The sequence below is a fragment of the Chroicocephalus ridibundus genome, chromosome 7, assembly GCF_963924245.1.
Source record: "Chroicocephalus ridibundus chromosome 7, bChrRid1.1, whole genome shotgun sequence".
In the NCBI taxonomy this organism is placed as follows: domain Eukaryota; kingdom Metazoa; phylum Chordata; class Aves; order Charadriiformes; family Laridae; genus Chroicocephalus; species Chroicocephalus ridibundus.
The window spans coordinates 18,832,361-18,853,677 of NC_086290.1; the positions used below are offsets into that span (position 1 = coordinate 18,832,361).

General features: G+C 38.7%; 1 protein-coding gene across 5 annotated transcripts in view; it reads right to left on the reverse strand.

Annotated features, from left to right (window-relative positions):
• Positions 1–3,851: 3,851 nt before the first annotated feature.
• RBMS1 (RNA binding motif single stranded interacting protein 1) overlaps positions 3,852–21,317 on the reverse strand; it is a 149,484-nt gene continuing 132,018 nt past the window's right edge. The window contains exons 7-14 of one of the 5 annotated variants that reach the window (XM_063340626.1): positions 18,288–18,403; positions 17,370–17,419; positions 17,183–17,276; positions 13,551–13,601; positions 11,301–11,411; positions 10,559–10,639; positions 9,259–9,343; positions 3,852–6,331 (exon numbers count right to left, since the gene is read on the reverse strand). In XM_063340626.1, the coding sequence (XP_063196696.1) occupies positions 9,266–9,343; positions 10,559–10,639; positions 11,301–11,411; positions 13,551–13,601; positions 17,183–17,276; positions 17,370–17,419; positions 18,288–18,403 (581 nt within the window). In that variant the 3' untranslated portion in view covers positions 3,852–6,331; positions 9,259–9,265. The remainder of the gene's footprint in view (positions 6,332–9,258; positions 9,344–10,558; positions 10,640–11,300; positions 11,412–13,550; positions 13,602–17,182; positions 17,277–17,369; positions 17,420–18,287; positions 18,404–21,317) is intronic. The other 4 variants (XM_063340625.1, XM_063340627.1, XM_063340630.1 and 1 more) reach the window with 4 other exon arrangements.

Here is a 21,317-nt window from a genome sequence, read left to right on the forward strand (position 1 = left end):
TGAGCGTCCTCGTCCCTAGCCTGATGGCTTGTGAAATCTTACTTTTTTTCTCTGTGGACTAGTCAATAAATAACTGCTTTATGCTCCTAGTTACGTATATTTTCCTTACAGATTATTTTTGAGACTGGCTAAAGATACCCAAACAAACTGACCCAAAAGCAAGGTTGTAACAAATACCTGTAAATACATTTATACATTTTTTTATTTTATTTTTTTTTTACATTCACTGGAACGCAAAAAAGGTTAGCACAGTATTTCTCATTGGTGGAAAAAAAGTATTTCTCATTGGGGAAAGACTAAAGCACAAAAGGAAAAGTAATTTTCTGTTCGTGCTTGCAAAAAAGCCAAAATTATTTACCAAAACATCCTATTTACTAGTAAGTTTTCTCTTAGCCTTCTCTTAAACCATTGTTTTATTCCATTACCCTTAAGCGCTTCACAGATAATACTTGAAAACATGAGCCCTGTGTGTTAATTTGAGGTGGTGAAAATACCAGGGAAAATTCCCATTGCTGAAGACTTCTTTAGGACCAGCAGAGTGTACATGCGGGAATATTTTCCACATGGTTTTTCCCTCGGTAACACTGGCATGCCAGGCTCTAAAACGATAAAGCTGCTCAGAAATCTGCCTGAGCAGGTCGATCTGAACGCCTGTAGTGTGCACGTGGGAAGTCTTTAGGGTGCCACATACCTTCGCTCTTTAAGTTCTCCACATATCCCTTTCTATCCCAGTGAAGCTGTCGAAAGACGTCACGTCATTCAGCGGAAGGGAGCCCGGTGCAACCCAGCAGAATTCAGAACCCCGCCGAGGTAAGCACCGAGTGAGGGCGTACTGTTGAACAAGGCAAGGTAACTTCAGCAGTTGAAGCTTGCTTGGTGACAAGCTGGCCTTCCTTCTTGGACATGGAAAAAAAAAAAAATCCAGGAGTATTTTCCTGTGATATGGTTTCTCCTTTACTAGAGAAATGAGCTGCACAGGTTTCTCAGATGGTAGATGCAGTTCGAGCTGTCCTGAATAGGAAAGACTGACTCATTCCACACACAAGCTTTTACACGCTCCCTCTGGTCACTGCACTGTAAATCTTTGCTGTTCTGACATCTGCTTGGCTTTTCTTAGTAGCTGGAGGAGAAGTTGCCAAACAGAATAGGTTTTGTATATCCTAACCCCTATTCTGGATAGAATTAACGGACCAAGTCTGAAAGCCAAAAGCCTCAGATTTGTTTGGGTTAATCAATGCCAGAATTTGTTGGCTAGGGAATGGTACAGATGATCTTTCACAGTTGAAAGAGTACGTCAGTGTTGCAAGCGTTTGGAAGGTAACAGCATACATGTCTTAAATGCCACCAACTAACACATTGGCTTTCACTAAGACACTGCTGGACAGGATAGGATCGAGTATCTTATTCCAACGCATGTGAAAGTTTGCAAATAATTTTGGAGCAGTTGATCAAAGCAAAAGGAACAGTGAAGTGTGCACAGGAGGAGTAGGAGTACAAACTCATATAAATATTCTGGCACATAAAATGCATTTCTCATATGATGTTTCTGCAGAAAGTGAGGTGGCACAGTTTTAGTCAATCATCAAATTTGTCTGGTATGGTGGAGGTACCATGGCATAAATTAAAGCTAGAAGGGGAGAGCAAAACAGCACCTCTCATTAATTTTTTCTCCTGAGAAAAACTGACAAAGAGTACCAGGAGAGTGCTTTAGACCACTCTGACTTACTCCACAAATATTCTAGCCCAATCTAGCAACCAGTCATTAGCAGGGCTCAGCAGATCAACAGTACTTTGTTACACTCCTGCTAATGCGTTGCTTGCACTTGTCTTGCACCTGCCCAGTGTAGTTCATTTATAAAATAGAGAAAGATAACAGATTTTGTTCAGCGCCTAAACAAAGGCTACTTTCTAATCACTAACAGCCACAAATAATAGCGTTTGTACACGATCTTGCACAAAACGTTTGTATCAGTACAAAAATCATCCTACATGAATATGACGCTTATCAGTATTTGTTAACAGGTAAAGAAAAATTTACTAGTAGCGTGTTTGCAAGTAGGGTTCAAAACAGGTTGTATGCAAAGAGGATGGAGTCAACGTTAGAACAAGCCAGTTGGCAATAAATATGCGTTTTATTATATATAATAAAAGTATATTACATAAAGATATTGCATTATTGCAGATTGCCTGATAGAAATGATACGCACAACTTTATTATATCAGGGAAAAGGTACTAATCTGAAAGCATTCATTCTTATCAAATATATTTGGAGTTACAGTAACAGACCTAAGTTTATCATAGGGCTAATTAGAAAAGCAAATAGATAGCAAAAAGCCTTTCCAACCTGCATTATTCTGAGTCTATTGCACATAGCTTTTGTGAGGTAGCATTCATACATAATTCAGAAAGACTGCTTAATAATCTGAGATTAATTCTGTGTGGTGGTGAACAGGAATGCTGTAACAAAACCCTTTAAAAGTTTTCTGTATTCATCTTCTCACCCACTGCATTTTAGACAGCCAACATACTGGGACAGTATTTAAATTACCACAAAATGGTTAAAAGGTCTTTTTTTCAGGTACAGGAATCTAAATGTGTTTAGTAGCACACAGTGTGAGGTTTTTTTTTTCTCTCTTCACTGACAACGAGCCATCCTTGCCGAGGATGTCTGTATTGCATAAAGTAACGTAAATCCCGTTTCCCAACCTCTAGGTGAGTACATCTCGCTACCTCCACTGGAAACACGTTTATTCTCAGTATCTTGCGTGAGCACCGTGTGACCGAAGGCTCGGGCTGTGCATTGCCTGCAGGGTGACCCCAGGGCACCCAGCCAGCACCTGCCTGGCCTGGCCCAGTCCTGGCCGTATGTCAAAACCAGGTGTGTAATGTAAAGGACAGTCTCCCATGGGGCAGAGGGCTCTCCAGGGCAGCACAGCCTGCGCCGAGCGAGCCTCCCCTTTGCCCATCCAAAGCAGGCGCCCACAGGATCACCCAGTGAGCCACTGCTCCCTGCCACTGGGCGCACCCTCGGGCACCCAAGACCAAGTCAGAGCCCCTCTCCTGCCACACGCATCGACACAAAGCTACGTGGAGGACTGTGTGATTGGGAAAGCATTTGGCCAAGGAGACACACTAGTTGATATTTCACTCTATTTCTTTTCCAAGCCTTACTCTGGGCAGAGCAGTCCCCCATCTGATACACACCATCAGCAGTGGTGATCTTGCCAAAAGGATAATAAAATCCGAGATGATCTTTAAAGAAATAAAATGCTCAAAGATTGCAGGTGGAAGGCAAACACTCGGGATAATTTTTAATTCCAGCGAAGTATCACCTCTGCTCTCCAGAGCCAGGCATGCCAATGCCAACGCCACTGCAGCGGGAAAGACGAAAGGACTTTTAGGCAGCAAATTCAATACTCCAAACTACCAAAGTGACCCTCCGTCTCCACACCCTTACTTCTAGAAGACTGGCTTGCACTTACAACTACAGTGTACCGGCATGGTTACACACAGCTCTCCGTGCGGGCTGACATGCAGAACAACGGAGTTCTTGCATTCAAATCAGGTATAGCTTCATATATTTCTCATCTGTCTCTCCCTGTTTTGTCTGAAAGAACACGTGACTTTGTAATGTGGTTTGAACGACTTAAAATTTGATTTTAACAAAAGCTAGAGGAGGGAAAAACCCAGACTCTAAAGCAAAAAGCAACTCCGAGCACTTCAAACTACTTGCACAGGTTTTATCATAACCTGTTTGGGTTTTCCCCCAGTAAAGGAAGGGCTGAAGGAAGAAGACAACGCATTTTCATTTTTTTGGGATCTTTTTTATTCAAAAGTTTTCAAAGAAATAAAACAGAAAAAAGCTAACAATCTAATCAAATTTACAGTTCAAAAATGTCTTTTGGCATTTAACAAGTCCTAGGAAACAAAACTACAGAGTTATCTTGAACCGGACAAATAAGTTACCACTGGCAAGTTTGTGGCACTAGTAAAACAAAAATAAAAAATTAACTCTCTTGATCATATAGATATCTCTATGAAAATCTTTTTTTTTCAATCTGTACAAAAGGTCTTTCTTCATAAATTAATTTTTTTATAATTTAATGGCTGTCTACTATGTGATGTTTAAGTAACTGATTATTTCTTTATGTACAGAGGTTAAATTTCCCAAATCTTACCCAGACAATGAGTATGGCACTTAGTTCAGACATTTCGGCAGCAGCTCTTCCCTCCCTCTAACACAGCTATCATACTGCAGTTTCAATTAACGCAAAAACATCAAGTAGTGAGAGATCCAGGTTTGGAAAGTTACCAGATACAGGCAAGGTGCTGCAGGAAGTCTGGACTTTTACAAAGCAGTAATATTCCAGGGAGCATAGAACCAATAATACCACAACTTTTTAAAAAAAAGAAAAAACAAAAACACATCTCTTATGACTATGTATTTCACTAGAATCTACACTTCTCAGAGCAGCAATTTACTTTTGAAACTATGAAATGTCACCGACATCTATACTCCAATACTCACACAAAATTTAAAAACTAAAAAATACTTGAAAGAAACAACTGCTTAGCCCTAGCTCCTGAGCTAGGATGATTTGGTCTGCGGAAACAGGGAGGGCCAGCAACCTGTCCCAATACAAAAGGAAATAAACTTTGAGGTAGATAACTGATCATATACAGCTGACCAGAGAAGTACACAGTTTTGGAAGACAACTTAATTTATCATTCGATTTAAAACATATGCAATTGTAATAAAGAGCTTTAGTAGCAGTGAATTATCTAATATGTGAAGTACAAATAACTGTGTATTTATGAATCAGGAATTTCATAGTTTCAAAATCGGTTTTCTTTACACTTAACACTTGTAGTGATGATGTAAAGTGTGGCACTGCTTGGATCCAAGTCTTCCTTCATGCTTTTGTGTCCATACATCAATTAAAATTATAAAACCTAAATGCAAATGTACAAAAAAGGCACATTCTCCTAACCGCAAACTGGTCCGGCAAAAATAAAGAGTACAGAAGACGTAATGCTGAGACAAATCAGAATTATTGGTTACTGGCTCTTTGTTCTTTGGTAAAGTTACCTTTTAAAAGTGCCAAGTCTTTTTATTTTTATTTACCTACTATAGAGAGCTAGTACCCAATCAATTATGCTTCTACTTAAATCTCAGCGTATGTTTGAAAACGAGTCCTTTAGCTTTTGCCATTTTGCTAAAATAGCAACTTTTCTGTTTGCTAAGTCTCAGCACAATCCTCATCCTAAAGCACTATCATTAGTATAAAGGAAGGACAAAAACATTCGGTGATATCCCCACCCCAAAACTCCCTACTCTACCTATGCTAAAACTAGAACATCAAGTTAGTTTCTGAAAAAAAGGCAAAAAAAGATTTTACATTGCATCATACAGCAGAGTTCCTAAATCATTCAAACTACCAGAGGGAACTATTGGCATATGGCCTTACAAACAATTTATCCTATTAAAATTTCCCCAGTCAGAAAATGTGTTTCACACAAAACATTTTTTTCCCCTCTTGCATTTCACTACCTTACATATTATGTGAAAAATCATTAAAAACACTTACTACACATTAAAAAAGCCAAATTTTCAGCAATTTTTATTGACTACCTTTAAAAGCCCTATGCTGCTGTTTTACAAGGCATAATAGACCAGCTCATTTGGTCAAAGCATTCTACACCATTAGTTTGGACTACTTACTGAAACAGCTACAGCATTGAAAGATTTAAGGCAAATTGGAATTTATAGAAAAGGATAAGACACTTCACACTACATTAAAAGAAAAACAGAAAGCTAAAAGACCAGACACTATAACTGCAACACTGCACTAAAGCAACACTCACACACTGCAAGCACAGAACATCATCTTAGATGTTTTACTATTTTAAACTTCAGAAAACCCATTTCATACAATAAAAAAAAAAGGAAAAAGAAAAAAAAAAAAGAAACAAACAAAATAAAAATAAACCAAAACACAAATTCTGTCATGCACGTGAATAAGTCTTCGTGGTCATCTGTGCATACCCAGAAATTTGAATATTTTTTTTTTGCGTCGTAACACTTGATAAAAATTTTTTTTTTTACTAAAATAAACCTGTTCATGGGAACAGCTACTAGATGAATTTAAGGTTTTTCTTATGCACCTTATAGAACTTATAGCAAAAATAGTTTTAGTTGATTTCATTATAAATAACATTTTCAAGAACCTGTGCAAAACTGTCAATAATTCCTAAAGCACAATTGATCAGTAAAATCCATGATTGTTTCAGCCTTTGCACCCTTCTCCAGGCCTGGTCAACACTGGACATCTGTAACACAGAAAGGTCAGAGCTAGAGCAGAGTTACAATTGCAGGGATTTTTTCTCACATAACTGGCCGCAACACTCAATCATTTCCTATTTCAGACAGCTGTGAGGCGGCTAAGTGAACCTGAGTGCAAACTTGAGAAGTAACACGGGCATCACTTAGGGTGCTTGGCCCTTCCCAGGATAAGGCGCTCTGCCAGGATACAGCCTGTGTTGTATTTTCCCCCTCTATCTCTAATACCTGCTCAGCATGCAGAGCTCCCACTGGGGAACGGCGAGACTGCATTCCAAGCTATTTCCTTCTTTGCTGTTGTTGGGTTTTTTATTTGTTATTATTATTGTTGTTTCCTTTTAATTGACCAAAAATGGTTGCGTGTATGAGCCTACTCCTGCGGCATCTCCAAGGCTTTTGATCTCTGGAAAAGGAACACAACTTTCTTTTGGTGCAGCCTCAGGGAGACTACGTACAAGTTCCAACAGCCAACACAGAGAGAGCTACTGAGTCTCCACAATGGTTAATCCTCAACAGCAATTCAGGGCTCACCAAATTTGAAGGAAGAGTGCTCAATTTACTATATTGGCTTATATTGCCATATGGGCTTAAAAAACTACCCAGCTAACGAGAAAAAGTTTAGACAATGTTTTAATTTCTCTAGGCAGGGCAAAGTCTGGTATTTTAAAGTTTGTACATTTATGGGTACGTATATGATGATAACAGGGTTTTCAAGGGTCTTTGACTATTTTCACATAGTAGCAACATTTTTAAAAGGAGCTATAAAGTTATTAAATGTAGCCATTAAAGGAAAGATGATGTGTATTTCTGATTGACTGCATCCACTTGTGCAAATGTGCTAGTTGTCATTCACCCCTTATTTATGGCAATACGTATACTGACTTTTAATAGGACATTCCCAAAAGTGCTGGATGTGCATTTAGAAAGAAGTTGCAATCTGACAATAGTAATGAAGCCACAACAATTAGGAGACCGCAGTCTTCCCCGTATGTGGGGTATTCAGGGCAAGAAATAACTGTCAACTACTCCCCTCCCCTTCACCTGTCTGAAAAACGACAAGTACCAGCATGTTCCAGGGACAGAAATACCAAATGCCATACTCAGAGGCTGAAATCAGCTGAGTAATATTAACCTTCCCCACATGCCCCCTGCCACAGCCATTGCTGACAGATTTCCCTGGCTCCCACTGCATATAAATGCAGGTAATGGTACTTCTCTGAAGAATAAAATAGGTGGAGGATTTGCTTACAGGAAACGCAGAGAGTTGCTCACAGAGCTTGGTATTCTGCACAGAGTCATCGTCATAAAACGTGTCTCAAACGGCAACACATCTCATCCTTTCAGGAGACTAAAGGCTGCTCCTCCTGCCTGGCCCCAGCCCGTGGGAAAGATACTGGCAGGCTGGGAGAGAGAGGCAGGACGGGGAGATGGCGCGCAGGGTTACGCTTCGCTGTCTACCACACATCTCTCTTGGTAAGGAGGTTTTACATGCCCACAGGGAAGACTTAAGGCAAAACAAGTAACTCCTTGAGAAGTGGTTAACACCAGCCAATAGCCTCGGCATAGCAAACATGCAGGAGCCATGATTTTAACACTAGGAGATGGGTAAAGAGAAGAGACTGTGGCTTTGCTTTCTGCCTGCCCTGGATGCAAATCAAGGATGTGGGCTCGCTCTCGATGCCGGCATTCGGCCAGACTACAATAATAAACACAGGTCACATGTTGCGCTATGCAGACTGTGCCATCTGTTGAATGTGCGAAGTTTCCCCATTGGTTTATTTCTATCTTTACATTCTTGAACATATAAGAAGTTGTTCTGCCAATAATGGGGATGAGAGCAGTGTTGTCAAATAACACAGCTGACCTGCAAAATCAAAGGTAACGGTAGAATGTGCTACTGATAGGTCTACGCATTTTAGGGAGAATATAACACAATTAGAAGTTCCTCACACATAACTGATTATGATTTTTGAGACTCTAATAAATGCCGTGAGAGCTGTAGAAAAACCCTTCTAAGACAGCCTCTAGCAAATTATGGCTGCTGAACAGAAATTTCCAGTATGAGGTCTTACAAAATTTGATTTAAAAAAAATTATGCAGTCAAGTTGCCTGGTTTACAAAGCACTCAGAAAAAGATGAGTCAAGGATCAACTAAATTCCAGAATTGTAAAACATGAAGGATGGAAAAGAGGATGGTTAGTGCATATAACGTTTTCAGGATGGCAATCTACAGAAAGCAAAAATTTTGCATGGGTGGAGTTTGGGTAAAGCTAATGATTGGTTAGTAAAGAATGGCCACGCAAACAAAACCAGAGGAAACCCGGAGCAGGAAAGTAAAACAACTCCGGAATTAGAGACAAGCTAGGACGTAGATTAAAAATTAACTGACAAAATTCTGGACCAAACCGCTTTTTCCTAGAATAAAGGGTGAGCAGGGAAATCTTGAGGAGAAAGGGTCAGCAACGATCTCTACCAGACCACCCTCCTGCCTGTGGTCTGTAAGTCAGTCGCAAAACTGCTTCCAAATCTCACAGGTACCAGAACTGGTGTATAATATATGTATAAATACAGTTCCCTTTAGCATCGTGATTCTAGTATTTTTGCACTAATTCATTGTTATTCTTGTATACAGCATGCTGCCAAGATGAACAAATTAAAATACAACATAATCCAGTTATGCTATAGAGAAATGATTAAAATGCTATTACTCATAATTCACTAACTCACTTCCGGAACCTGTCCTTCCTTTCCTGGCTTCTAACTCTGGCCAAGTTCAAATTAACTTCACTGCCTGTCCCCAGATATTATGAGTATTATTTATATGATCTAAAAAAAATATTTCAATACAGAGTACTGTAAGTTATGTAACAAAATATCTTTGAATTCACATCTTTCATGTGACAGGATGAGCCCCTACCTCACAGTTACTTATTTTGCTGATACGTATATGGAGAATGGTCACTGGACGTCTCTACTGTAACCTGTTGTTGACCACTGGCTTCCTGCAAATAAAGCAGAAGCAGGACATGAGACACAAAATCAGGCAGCATTATCTGCAATTAACAGTCTTCAAATCTGAAGTCTCGCTAACATTGCTCAAGTGAGGTATTCCAAATCTGAGGTGTTAACTTTGCATTGATTTACATTTCAGCAAATAGAGAAATAAAATGATCATGCAAACCTTGTATTTCTTCAACTGCTTTGATGATAATTAAAAAAAACCTTTGAAATTATAGAAATAAATATCGAAACGGAGCAAATAACTGCTAGTATATTTTCTACCTGCAAATGCCAAAGAGCATCCTGCCCCTCTCCTTTTGAGGAGCAGCAAGGATGAGACCTGCTTACCACATGTACAAACACTATGGCTTTGAGTGCTGTGGTGTGATTGGCAAGAGGCAACACAAAGAACTGTAGTTGCGACTTCACACACAGATCCCCAGAAACCAGGGAATTCATTCAGCTGATAGTGCTCTGGCAGACAGCGCAACCAGCTAATTACCAAAAGTCTTTCTCCCACCCACATGGGCAGATGCATAAACTGAATCAAACAAGTTCTAGAGTTTCTGGACAAACAGACTTTGAAATGACATGTTTTTTCTTACAGACTCTGGAAGAAACTGTCTAGCCCTCATTCTGAATAAAAGAGCTGCAGCATACTTTACCTAGCTCCTCTGTTAAAAACGTACTGACCTATAAAAGGGTGTAAGGTAAGTCAAAAATAGTAGACAAACTATTGTCTACCATTTAGTTACATTCTTCAACTGGACTTGCAGAGGGGTCTATTAGGCGAATATGCATGGTACCCTGAGATGTCAGGGTAAAATTGAGATTCTTCGCAAAAAGTTACAATCATGGCTTGTTGGCAGAAAAGTTTACTCACAGGAAAACTAAATGAAAGATCAAAACTACAATACACTCCCTGGCTTGCTCCTATTGGAAGTCATGTTTTACAAAACACAGAAGTTCATCTGAGCTCCGCTCATACAGATGGCTGCTCCAAGTACTGTACTGCTACAAGTACAGGTCATTCTTTGTTATAATACCAGTTACATTAGTTGAGAATAATGACACTTTATCTTTTTAATATGTATTGTATTCACAGTACACACACAGTTACAACGTTAGGCTTCAAACAGCAGTTTTCCTAGCAAAAAAAAAAAATCTAATATCATATTCACGTCTCTTATCTCTGGTCTTTTATAAAATATACTGACCTCAACAGGAACGGCTGCTGTCTGGACATGTGTATATTGGGGTATGTAGGCTCCTTGCATAGCTGTTGTGGCTGGCATGTACTAGAAAGACAGAGAGTCCATTAAGTTGAGCTAAAGCCCACTGTAATTTTAAGAGTATTCAAAATACCTACCATGATATCGTTTAATAGCTATTGACTGTTTCCCTAAAGCAATGTATATGAGAGAAAGACTTTTCTGTATAAAATCAATAGGATTTTCAGAAAAGTGAGATACCTGTTTTGAGAAAACTCAAATTTAGACTTCAAAGACTAGGTAAAGGACATTTCTATTAATCCCAATCATAATCTTTTCTTTTTTTTTTAATTCTATCTGCTCAGAAGAGTCTTTCAGTTTAGAAGCTAGCCTGCAACTCTTCTTCTGCTTTAGTTTCTGTTCCACACTTCGTATTACTTTCTGCAACTCTGATCTCCTGAAGAGCAAACCCAACTATTTTTTTCTTTTTCAATACAACTCTGGAGTTACTTCCTGGATTCCTTGCATTTGCTTTGATCTATATTATTTACTCATTTCCAATTCCTTCATCAGCTAATAGACTGAAAAAAAACCTGCTGAATAGGATTAAAAAATGAAGACAGTTCTTAATATTCTGTTGGATGAAAGACTACTTAAAGGATTACTTTTTTCCTACACGTTAGTTGCACATGCATACAGCGTATTTTCTACTTGTGTAAGTTCTGTTTGGTATGAAATTGCTACATACTGTTCCAGTACTGCCTAATGAAAGATGACTCATCTGCTGTGTCAGAGGGCTTATCATCGATGCAGGCTGTAGTGACATGGTGTGGTCCATGGAGGGAGTCAGTACAGCACCCTATTAAAACAGAAAGAAAGAAAGGGGTTGTGGCAACACTCAGATTTTAATCACATTTTTGATTTGAGAGTCTAAGTACAGGCTGTCCTTTCGAGGGGATGTACCACAAGGACTCTCCCTAATCCCAGGCACCGACTCAGGACACAGGTCTGGAGGATTCCAAAAATTGTACTCAAGCAGATGTGGTTTGCACAGTTTGGTAATGGGGTAAGAACTGCCTTGACGTACAATGCACTTGAGACACCTGCTGAAAACACTTCGTAAAATATGAGTTTAACCAGATGCTAACTTTAAAGCACAAATTTGCACACGTTACCAGGTATAGATTCACTTAGCTTAAGCTTCCTTTGGAATTTCAGGCGTTACAAAGAAACAGTTGTCTCATCTTTAGGAATGGAGGCTTTGGAGGAACACTTGTGTTAGGGGAATTCTACCTGTCACACGCAGTGTTCTCACACAATACAAAGCTGCCCCAATTAATGGCTGGCCTCATTAGCACACACAACCTGAGAAGAGCAGGTCAGCAATGCTGTGTAAAAGATTGATTCTTTGTCTAAATACTAGCTACTGTGACAACCTTTCTATCACTCCTGTACTACTTCGTTAACTTCATAAAAAGTATATGTACGATTTTTAAACACTTGAGATTGCTAAATATGGAGGGCACACTCATGAGGTTTTCAGAGTTATCTGAAATGGAGGGCTATCAACAAATTTCATTTTACAAATCATGTTCTACAAAAACACATTTCCAATTACTTTGTATGACTTATGCTTGCAGAATTGTTGATTAAAATTGACTGAGGCTCAAAACTAACAGAAATAATTGCACTGTACTGAAAGCCAGTATTTTGAATCAATAGCTAATCCTTAAAAAGAAAAAAGAAAAGAAAAAACCCTACAGGGTAGAGTTGGAAAAACAACCATGTGATCAGCGTAGATGAAATGAGTCACAGGCACATCAAACACTAAAAGAATTTCCTGTCTGTAGACTGCAGGCTCCTCTGCAAAGCAAATGAGCAAGACGGCACCAGTCTTCACACAGGCCAAAACTGAACTTAAGTCAGGAATCCAGATCTTTATTCTCAACTGTGAAATCTCACCTTGTATACCTGTGAAACTAATACACCTCACAGCATTGTAACGCATTAACTTGTGTCTTTCACAGCATAATGTGCAAGATGTTTTTTTATGAAAATCTGTGTAGGTAGAGAGAAAAGTTAAAACTAGTTGTGTGTGTGTGTGTTCAACATCAAAAATCACAAATAGACCAACAATTGAGCATGTGAGAGGGTGTTCTGGTTCAGTATCACCTTCTCTGCATGCGCAAGAAGAAAATGTTCTGCCAAGAAGATTTACATTCTATAATCTGCATGAAGAGGTTAATTAAAGTCAAGACAATATCCGTACTATATCTGGAAACAGACTTGTTTGTTAACTACAGGAGTGCATATATTAAAGCGCCTGTTATTATTTGTCATGCTCATCTCAAGAAACCTAATAAATCTCAGATATAATGGTAGTTAATTGGCAAATGACATAGATAAGAAGCAAAATAAGAAGCAAAATATCATGGGAGAGCATAGATTAGAATGTGTCTGGTACAGATGCCACAGCCAAAGTGTGGGGAGACCATCATTACTCATGAGCGGTGAAGCCAGAACAAGCTATGCAGGTTTTCTCAAGTGAGCGCCCATAATGTCACTTATATCACTACCTCCATCTGTCTCTCACAAATTATCCAGTCTGACCTATTCTAGACCCATTCTAAAACCTCGGATCTTCAATTCCAGCCCCTGTTAGGTGAACAGTATGTAAAACATTGGTATTTGCAAAGTGCTTTTCATTTAAATTTAAAAAAATAAAAAAAGTTTCCTCAGGATGCTGACTGGGTAACTCCAATTGTCCTTATCACCTCAATATCCTGAAGGAAACTTTCTTTTTTTCCTAATAAAATGAAGCCCCAATTCAGGTTACTATCTTAGTTTCTCTTTTCATTTTGATCCATGATTTAATCATGATGTAATTGTCAAAACTCTGGAAGTAACTGGGTGGGAACTGACCTATTTATTGTTGTTTTAAGTACGTAAAGTGTTTATCCAATCAGTAACAATGCAACAGAGAAGGAGAAAAACTTACTGGGTGCTGCATTATATATGGCTGAGGCTGCATCCAAGAAGGACTCTGAACCTAGAAAAGAAAATATCAGTATTTTATTTTTTGTTTCAGTCATTCTTTTCCTGAATACTCCAACAGAGATATAGTAAACGGCCTTCCAGTACCTAACGGGGCCCTACCAGGAAGATAGGACATGGGGTAACAGCTTCAAACTGAAAGAGGGGAGATTTAGATTGGACATCAGGAAGAAATTCTTTGCTGTGAGGGTGGTGAGACACTGAACAGGTTGTCCAGAGAAGCTGTGGCTGCCCCATCCCTGGAAGTGTTCAAGGCCAGGCTGGATGGGGCTTTGAGCAGCCTGGTCTAGTGGGAGGTGTCCCTGCCCATGGCAGGGGAGTTGGAACTAGATGATCTTTAGGGTCCCTTCCAACCTGAGCCGTTCTGTGATTCTCTAATTTAACAAATCATGTTAAAAAGCCCCCTCCCTTACTTATTCAGTTTTTAATGCTATTAGTCACTCTGCAGAGCAACACTGATTTCTACAAAAAGTGTATTTATTGTACCTGTACATCAGAAACAAGATTTGGAGACAATATACCACATACACCTTTCAGAACAGTATACTATGTTTTTAGTGTAGGTCTCAGAAATTTTATCAAGTATAACAAAAGGGTTCTAAATAGAGATTCCTGCTGTGTGGAGGCATCTTCTGTGTTTGAAATTCCTTTGGGGAAAAGTAATTGGGATCTCAGAAGGTATGGCATCATTTGCCTTCTAGTGAGATTGGAATAAAATAAATTATTGTATTTTCACAATGGAAAAAGAAACCAGTAATTCTGCTAGAATCTTGTTCCAGGAACAAGGAGAAGATTTAGGAGAATTGTTCTTCTCCAAGACATTGCAGTATGTTATTCCCAAAGCAGAGGAAGAGGAGAAGGTTCTGAGGAGCATTCCTGCTCTGACAACTAGCATGTTTTCTCTCCAAAAACACCAGCTACCCAAACACTTAAATTGAGGCAGGATGCCTAACTTTGCATGACAAGGTAAATTAAAAAGACTAAAATGTAAACTGATAGGTTATATGTTTATCCTAGTTAAAAAGAGCTGGTTGCGACAGCTCTTTGAGGAAGTGTGCTGCAAGAAATACCGAAGGTAAGAATGGCAGTATTTCCTCCCCGCCTCCTGTAGGTGTGTAGGATAAGGCAGGATTCTGACCGGCACCGCACACTGACTCACCGCTGCTGCCAGACATTTAAAGCCCCTTAAAAACCTCTACCATCATTCCCAGAGTCCTGTGAAGAGGACAGGTAGACAGACAGTCTTGAAAAAAATCCAGGTGAGGTATTTTCTGCAAGATGGAAATATTTCTTCCCTCCTTTTGGTATTGGCTTTCAAATAAAAACTTTTTTTTTTTCTTTTTCAATCAGAAAAAGAGCGAACAGGAGTTAAAAAATGGAAAACACTTGAACCCTCCCTTTCCTCAGGCAAAAGCTGAATGGCAAAAATACTGGTACAGCCTGACTAAAGCTTTGGCTAATCCACTCGTACTACGATAGCAACTGGCTTAGTACTGTCATTTGGGTATACGCGAGTTGCAGAAACAAACACTAGCCAAAACTCCATAAACTTGTTTACCTTTAATACGAATAAATCTAGAAACAGGTTATACCATGCCTCAAAGAAAAAATAAATAAATCATACTCTCGTGATACACCCCATTGTGTAGATGACAGAACGCTGCAGGTTTCAGTGAGAAGTGATCAGTAATGAAGATGTGACTAATGCTCAAACTGTGAAACTCTTCTGGCCAAGAACCTCCTTCCTCCCCAGTACAGAACAGCTGAATTTAATTTTCAGTTCCTATTACTGTGGTACTTTAAGCATAATGATGTTAATAACTCCATCCACAATAATTTAAGCTCCATGCCATGTATATTGAAATACTGGTAACAACATTTTTGGAAACATACACCATTACAGTCTGCCTATCTCAATAAGCCCAGAAAAGCGATACTATATTCCTACGAAGTATGTTTCCATGCCAACTTCCAACTTTTACTTGGATTCTGAATATCTTGCAGTCTTGTATTGATAAATCATTTATATTTTAATAACGAATAGCAGCTAATTTGACTAGAATATTTTTCTGGGTAACAACTTGCTGTAGTTTTTGAGATATTACTGCACAAAGGAGAGTGATTCAATATACTGAGAAACGCAGTACTAGCACTGTCGGCTGCGAGCAAACATTGTGTTGCATAAGTGACCTCAGAAATTAACATAAAATTAATCCGGCTGCCCTTTACCCAGCAGTACACTGTTTTAGCTCCTACATAACGCTTTGCTCGCGCAAGGCGGCATTAGACCTCCAAACTAACATTAGACAATTCTTTCTCATTCTTCTCACCTGGAATGGGAGGGTATGTGGAAATTTATGTAAGGGAATAATGACCAAATGGCCCACAGTGCCTCTGTTAGCCTTCTATATTCCTTCTACACAGCCTTCTATATTCATTTTCACCCATAGTAGGCTAGAAAACTCACCACGTCTCTCTCACTAAAACGTAAACAGCTTCTTCTCCTGCCCCTGACATATAGAGGTAAGAATTTTCCAAATTTAATTAGTTTTGGTTATTTCTGACCTGAATCACTGATGTTTACTTCGTCTATGTGTTAAACAGTACAAAGCCAAAACAGCTGATCATTTAGCCTACACTGGGATAATTGGCATCTGTCAAGTAGTAACTACTGAGCATTTATCTGAGACTGTCATACTAGTTGCATTAAATGCAAGTTGCTTATAAACTGAAATGTACAATGCCCCAAAATTGAGCATTCTGAAGAGATTTACATCAAAGTACAAAAACTGTTCCATATAATTTCTCAGCACATTGAATTGTCAATATCCCTTAGGGGCGACTTAACATGACACCTATCAGAACTCCTTTTCAGGAAGCTTTGGACTGGGCTCTAAGAACAAAAAATGTGCATGCTTAATGTTTTAATTCATTGTTCAAAATAAAGTAACCTTTGGTTTAGAAACACTGTTCTAAGCTATTAAATGCTTTGCTCCTAATATGAAAACAATGAATTTGAATGCCACTGTAATTTGAACTCAGAATTCTTTTTCAAATTTCCTTCTCTAATGTCAAACAAGTTTCCATACCCTTCTTAGTGCAGCTACATAACACATTATTATTGGGGGTTTTGTGTTGTTTTGTTTCTTGCACTGAAGCAACCTGGAGAAAAGTTCAAAAAAGCATGGAGAAATACCTTTGAAATAGAATTTAACTAAATCAAGAAGGTTTAAAATAAAGAATAATTATTTTAAAGATGCATCATTGACATCAAAGAACTTGACCAAGAGAAAATGAAAAATCATACATGAAACGAAGAAGTGGCTACAAATACCCTAGCCATCAGCACAAGTTAGAGACTTTGTTTTGTAAGACACCACATATCTCATTAAATTGCTGTGCTTCCTCAAACACCCTTTTAGCTTTTAAGGCCTTCATTTTCATGCTGTACAGCATGGAGAGGCCACTTCATTAAAATGAAGGATTATTGGAGAATTCAGAAAACCAGACGTAGCAATTTATAAATAAATATAAGCTCCAATGAACCATTTTGGCTACTAAGTTCTAAATACAAACCTGGTATGTGGAAACAGGAGAAGCAATATATGGCGTAATAGATGTCTGAGTGATCATTCTGTTTGCTGTAATACTGTAGGGTGACGGATAAAATCTAGAAAATGCAGAAACATTTATTAAATGTCAGTTCTGTGCATCTTTCACAATGCAAACATTTTTTTTCCTAGTGTGGTGTTATTTAACATACCCATTTTGTAAAGCAGCTGTGGTCGGATCATACGTGAGTGTCATTCCAGCCTTACAAAAAAAAAAAAAGTGGAAAGAAAGAGTTGACAAAATTCATTCTTATTGTAAATTATTCCTCTTACTCTTTCTTTATTTGTATTATTTTAAACTGAAATTTTGTATTGAAATAGTTCGTTGCTATAAGTTAGGGAAAGGTTAATTGACAGAACTATATAGTGAAGAGAGTCAGCGATACGGGCTATGAATACAAGTTTCCAAGTTCCCAGCATGAGGAACAAAATGCAGTCTATGAAGTACCTGGCTAAGAGAACACGCGTGTGTTTGGGAGGCAGGGCACGCAGACGATTCTGTTAGGGTGTTGCCTACAATAAATTAACTACAAGAATGAATGGGGAGTGCTGTTTTTCAGAAGACACATTTGAATTCTCTTGTCTCCTATAAACGAGGTGTCTAGGCTTGCTAACCACAGTAAGCCTATGAAACTATTATCTTGAACATTAAAGATTAAAAAAGCTGTGACTAAAAAAAATTAATGCTGCACAACATTGGTTTACTATTTTAATCTTATGAAAGAGATGTGCATTTCAATGCTGCATAAATCAAAGGATTATTTACTACATGTAAATAAAGTTATGTTTCAGGTTAACATGAGAAATATCTCAGACATATTCCTGACCAAGTTGAAGGAGATTTTATTGTTCACTTTAATGAGGCTGGATTTGGTGTTTCACATTTTGCCTTTTTTCCTCTTAAGAAAGATACAGTTTAAGTACTTTTTATAGAGTTGCAAACTGTCAGGTAAGAGTTGCTTGCACATTTTTAATATGCCAAAGAGCCAAGCCAAGAAGTCTCAATGCCTATCATTTTCATAAGTATTCATTATTGTACACCCACACTAAAGCTTGAAGGGAGGACTTACAAGTCTCACCTCGCCTTCTCTGTGCCATGCTCTTCCATTCTGTATATATTTATTCTGATTCTGTCTCTTTTTCTGTCCTCCATCGGCAAACTTGCACAATAACGGTTCTGCAGGAACTAAGAAAGAAGGAATATTAGTTGAAGTAGCGTTCATACACGGCTGTTCAGCACTCCAAATGAGGTATGGTTTTTAGTTATATTTCCCAATATGACAGTTAAATAACTTGGACTCATACTACAGCATCAACGACTGTTCTGCATAGCACAAAGATAGCTGCCACACACAAACGAGCATCTGGAATGCCTTATAGCTTTGATTTTAAACTACCGCTCTAAAACCTGTTGGAAAGAAACACGGTCTTTATATCCTGAGGACGTGTCTGTTGGTCTGGGGATGAATGAGAACTGTCATCTGAATTCTGAGTTTTGCCTCTCCGGAGGTACATCTAAGGAGGGTGGAGAATAAATCTGGCCAAAGGCCTCTAATGTATTCCCCCCACCCCTTGGGGGTTTCAGTAATGTCCTAAAACTTCAACTGCTCTGCTCATCCAAAGCAGCCAGAAGAGCTGGCACAGTATCTCCGCTGACGCTAACCGGCAGGGTGGAGTGGGCACCTTTATCTCCCGCCAGCTTGCACTGAAAAAATGCCACAACTGCCCATTCCCTTTTTATCTCTGCTCTATAAAGAGCACACAATGCAACCAGAAATTCTTCAAGATTTTTCTTTTAGCTTGTTTTTTGCCTGCTGCCATAAAATGGTATCGCTACGTTTTTTTATTTTTTGCATAACATAATCCTGACCATGACTTCAATTCTTAATGTCAAAATTGAAGCAATGAAAAAGAAAAGTTTGTGTAGTATTATTTCCCTGTTACTAGCTTAAACTGCAATAGTTCCTGAGTACCTCTGGCTGAAGCACAGCTCTGCTACATCACACCCCACCCTCCCTAATCACAGGGTGGAAGCGCTGTTATAACTTGGATGCGAACACTTCTCTGCCAATAATTCCTGACACATGAGCTGTCTAAGCTTTACCATGACACTCCTCCAGCCATTCCTCGTTTGGAAACACCTTCCTGAGACATGGCTGGATCAGAAAACATGCAAGTTTCCAAATGCAGAGTAAACACATAGGGTGGGAGGGCCACCCGCAAAAAACTAACCCCAATAAAAATTTTAGCGTATCTGTATCATGCAACGAAATCTATTCTATGTATAACCATGGCCAGTGCTGATGTGCTCTTCAACCTCTCTGCATTTATAAAAGATGTCTGGTATTGAAAGCTTCAGAGACTTATAACCTGGCAAAGAGTCTAACTTTTAAAATTTTGGCACAAAACTAGCACTAATGGCCAAGTCATCCCTGGCTTTGGATGGCATACCTAAAACACTCGCTCTGGTTCTACTGGGAAAATATCCACTTCCTGCATGATACATCTTTTGACGGCCTGCTCTATAAAAGATGGATGGGCTGTGAGACAGAACTGGTGTGTGGTTCCCTGTCTCATCTCCAACATCGACCACACATCCGTCAGAGACGGGTACCTCTCCTACCCGCGCACCGTTATTCAGCGGTCAAACAACTTCAGTATCAGAGAGTCAGACTTTAATACTAAGCGTGACAACTGAATTCATTTAAAATGTATTATCTAAAAGGTGCTGTATCAATATGCTGGATGGATAATTTGATGTTACTTTGTAAAAGCTAGATCCCAAAAATCTTGGTCATATCACACAGCATTTTAATCCCCACACAGTTCTGTTGAAGTAAGAGGAGTTAATCTCAGAAGATGTTACTCAATATGGGTAAAACTGTCAGATTCTGGTCTAAAATTATTTTGACTCTGATTTTACACAGTGAGGGGAAAAAAAAAAAAATCCGTCAGAAAGGGAGAGCTGACATCCAAATACTGAAGTTAACTGCCTTAAATGAAAAAAAAAAAAAAAAAAAAATCTCTTCCCCAACTTGAGTGTCTCTGGCTACTTATAAATTATTTCAAACCATCTAGTATTATGGGAAGCGTGTGTGTCTTCCAAAATACACACTATAAATTTTTGGATCAAGTCAAAAGAAACTAGCATGAGAACAGCTGATAAAGACATCAGAAAATACCCTGTGATTCTGTATTATAGCACTCACAGGTAGTAAATACTTTATTTAAAGCTGCATTATGCTTTCATTAAAAAACCCTATAGTGAATTGTACAAAACTTTTCTGAAACGCTATTTGTGCTTACATTTACCATCACTGTCTCAGGATAATTTTTTTTTAAAAAGTCAGAGTAAACTGTTCAGCTGTTTGAATAAAATGTTCATTAAAATCTACTTTAAGAATGATAATTTTTTTTCAGTAGATAACTGAAAACAGCTAAATTTTAAATGATGAAGTATCTTCTGTAGTGCATTGGAAACACTCTCCTGACAATTTTAAAGAGGAAGAAAAAACGGAACTAGAGTTATCCACACATATTGCATTTTGCATATGTAATATCCAAAACCGGCAGCAATGAAAAAAAAATAAAAGGCATTAATTTGTGATTTGCCCAAAGTTGGTGCTCCATCTTACTGAATACAGATCTGGTCATGGGAACCCTTGTTTTTCTGACCATCTAGCTTCTCTTGCTCCTCTCTGTGTCCATAAATGAAGCCAAATGCGGTGAAAGCTCCAACTCATGTTAAAAAAAATGAAGCAGGCTGGTATTTAATACCACCAGCTGCTGCGAGAAGGCTCTATAACGTTTGCCTTTCCTGATTCCAGTTCAAGATATGAATGCTTATAGTGGTTACTGCCGCAATTTAAAGCCTAACTTCAAGTTTTGGCTGCTTTTCCATACATGTGACTTGGGTACTACTGTGTTCATTGCTTAAAGAACACAAAGACTGACGGTCATCAGAGGGAGGGTCACGAGAAGGAGATAAACCTTCACGGGAGCCAAGTATGATCTATTGATCCCCTTTCCACCGAAGAGTGAACATAGCCCCTATTCTCTTCAAAATTAAATCTGAAATTTATTTCTTCAGTTTACCTTTC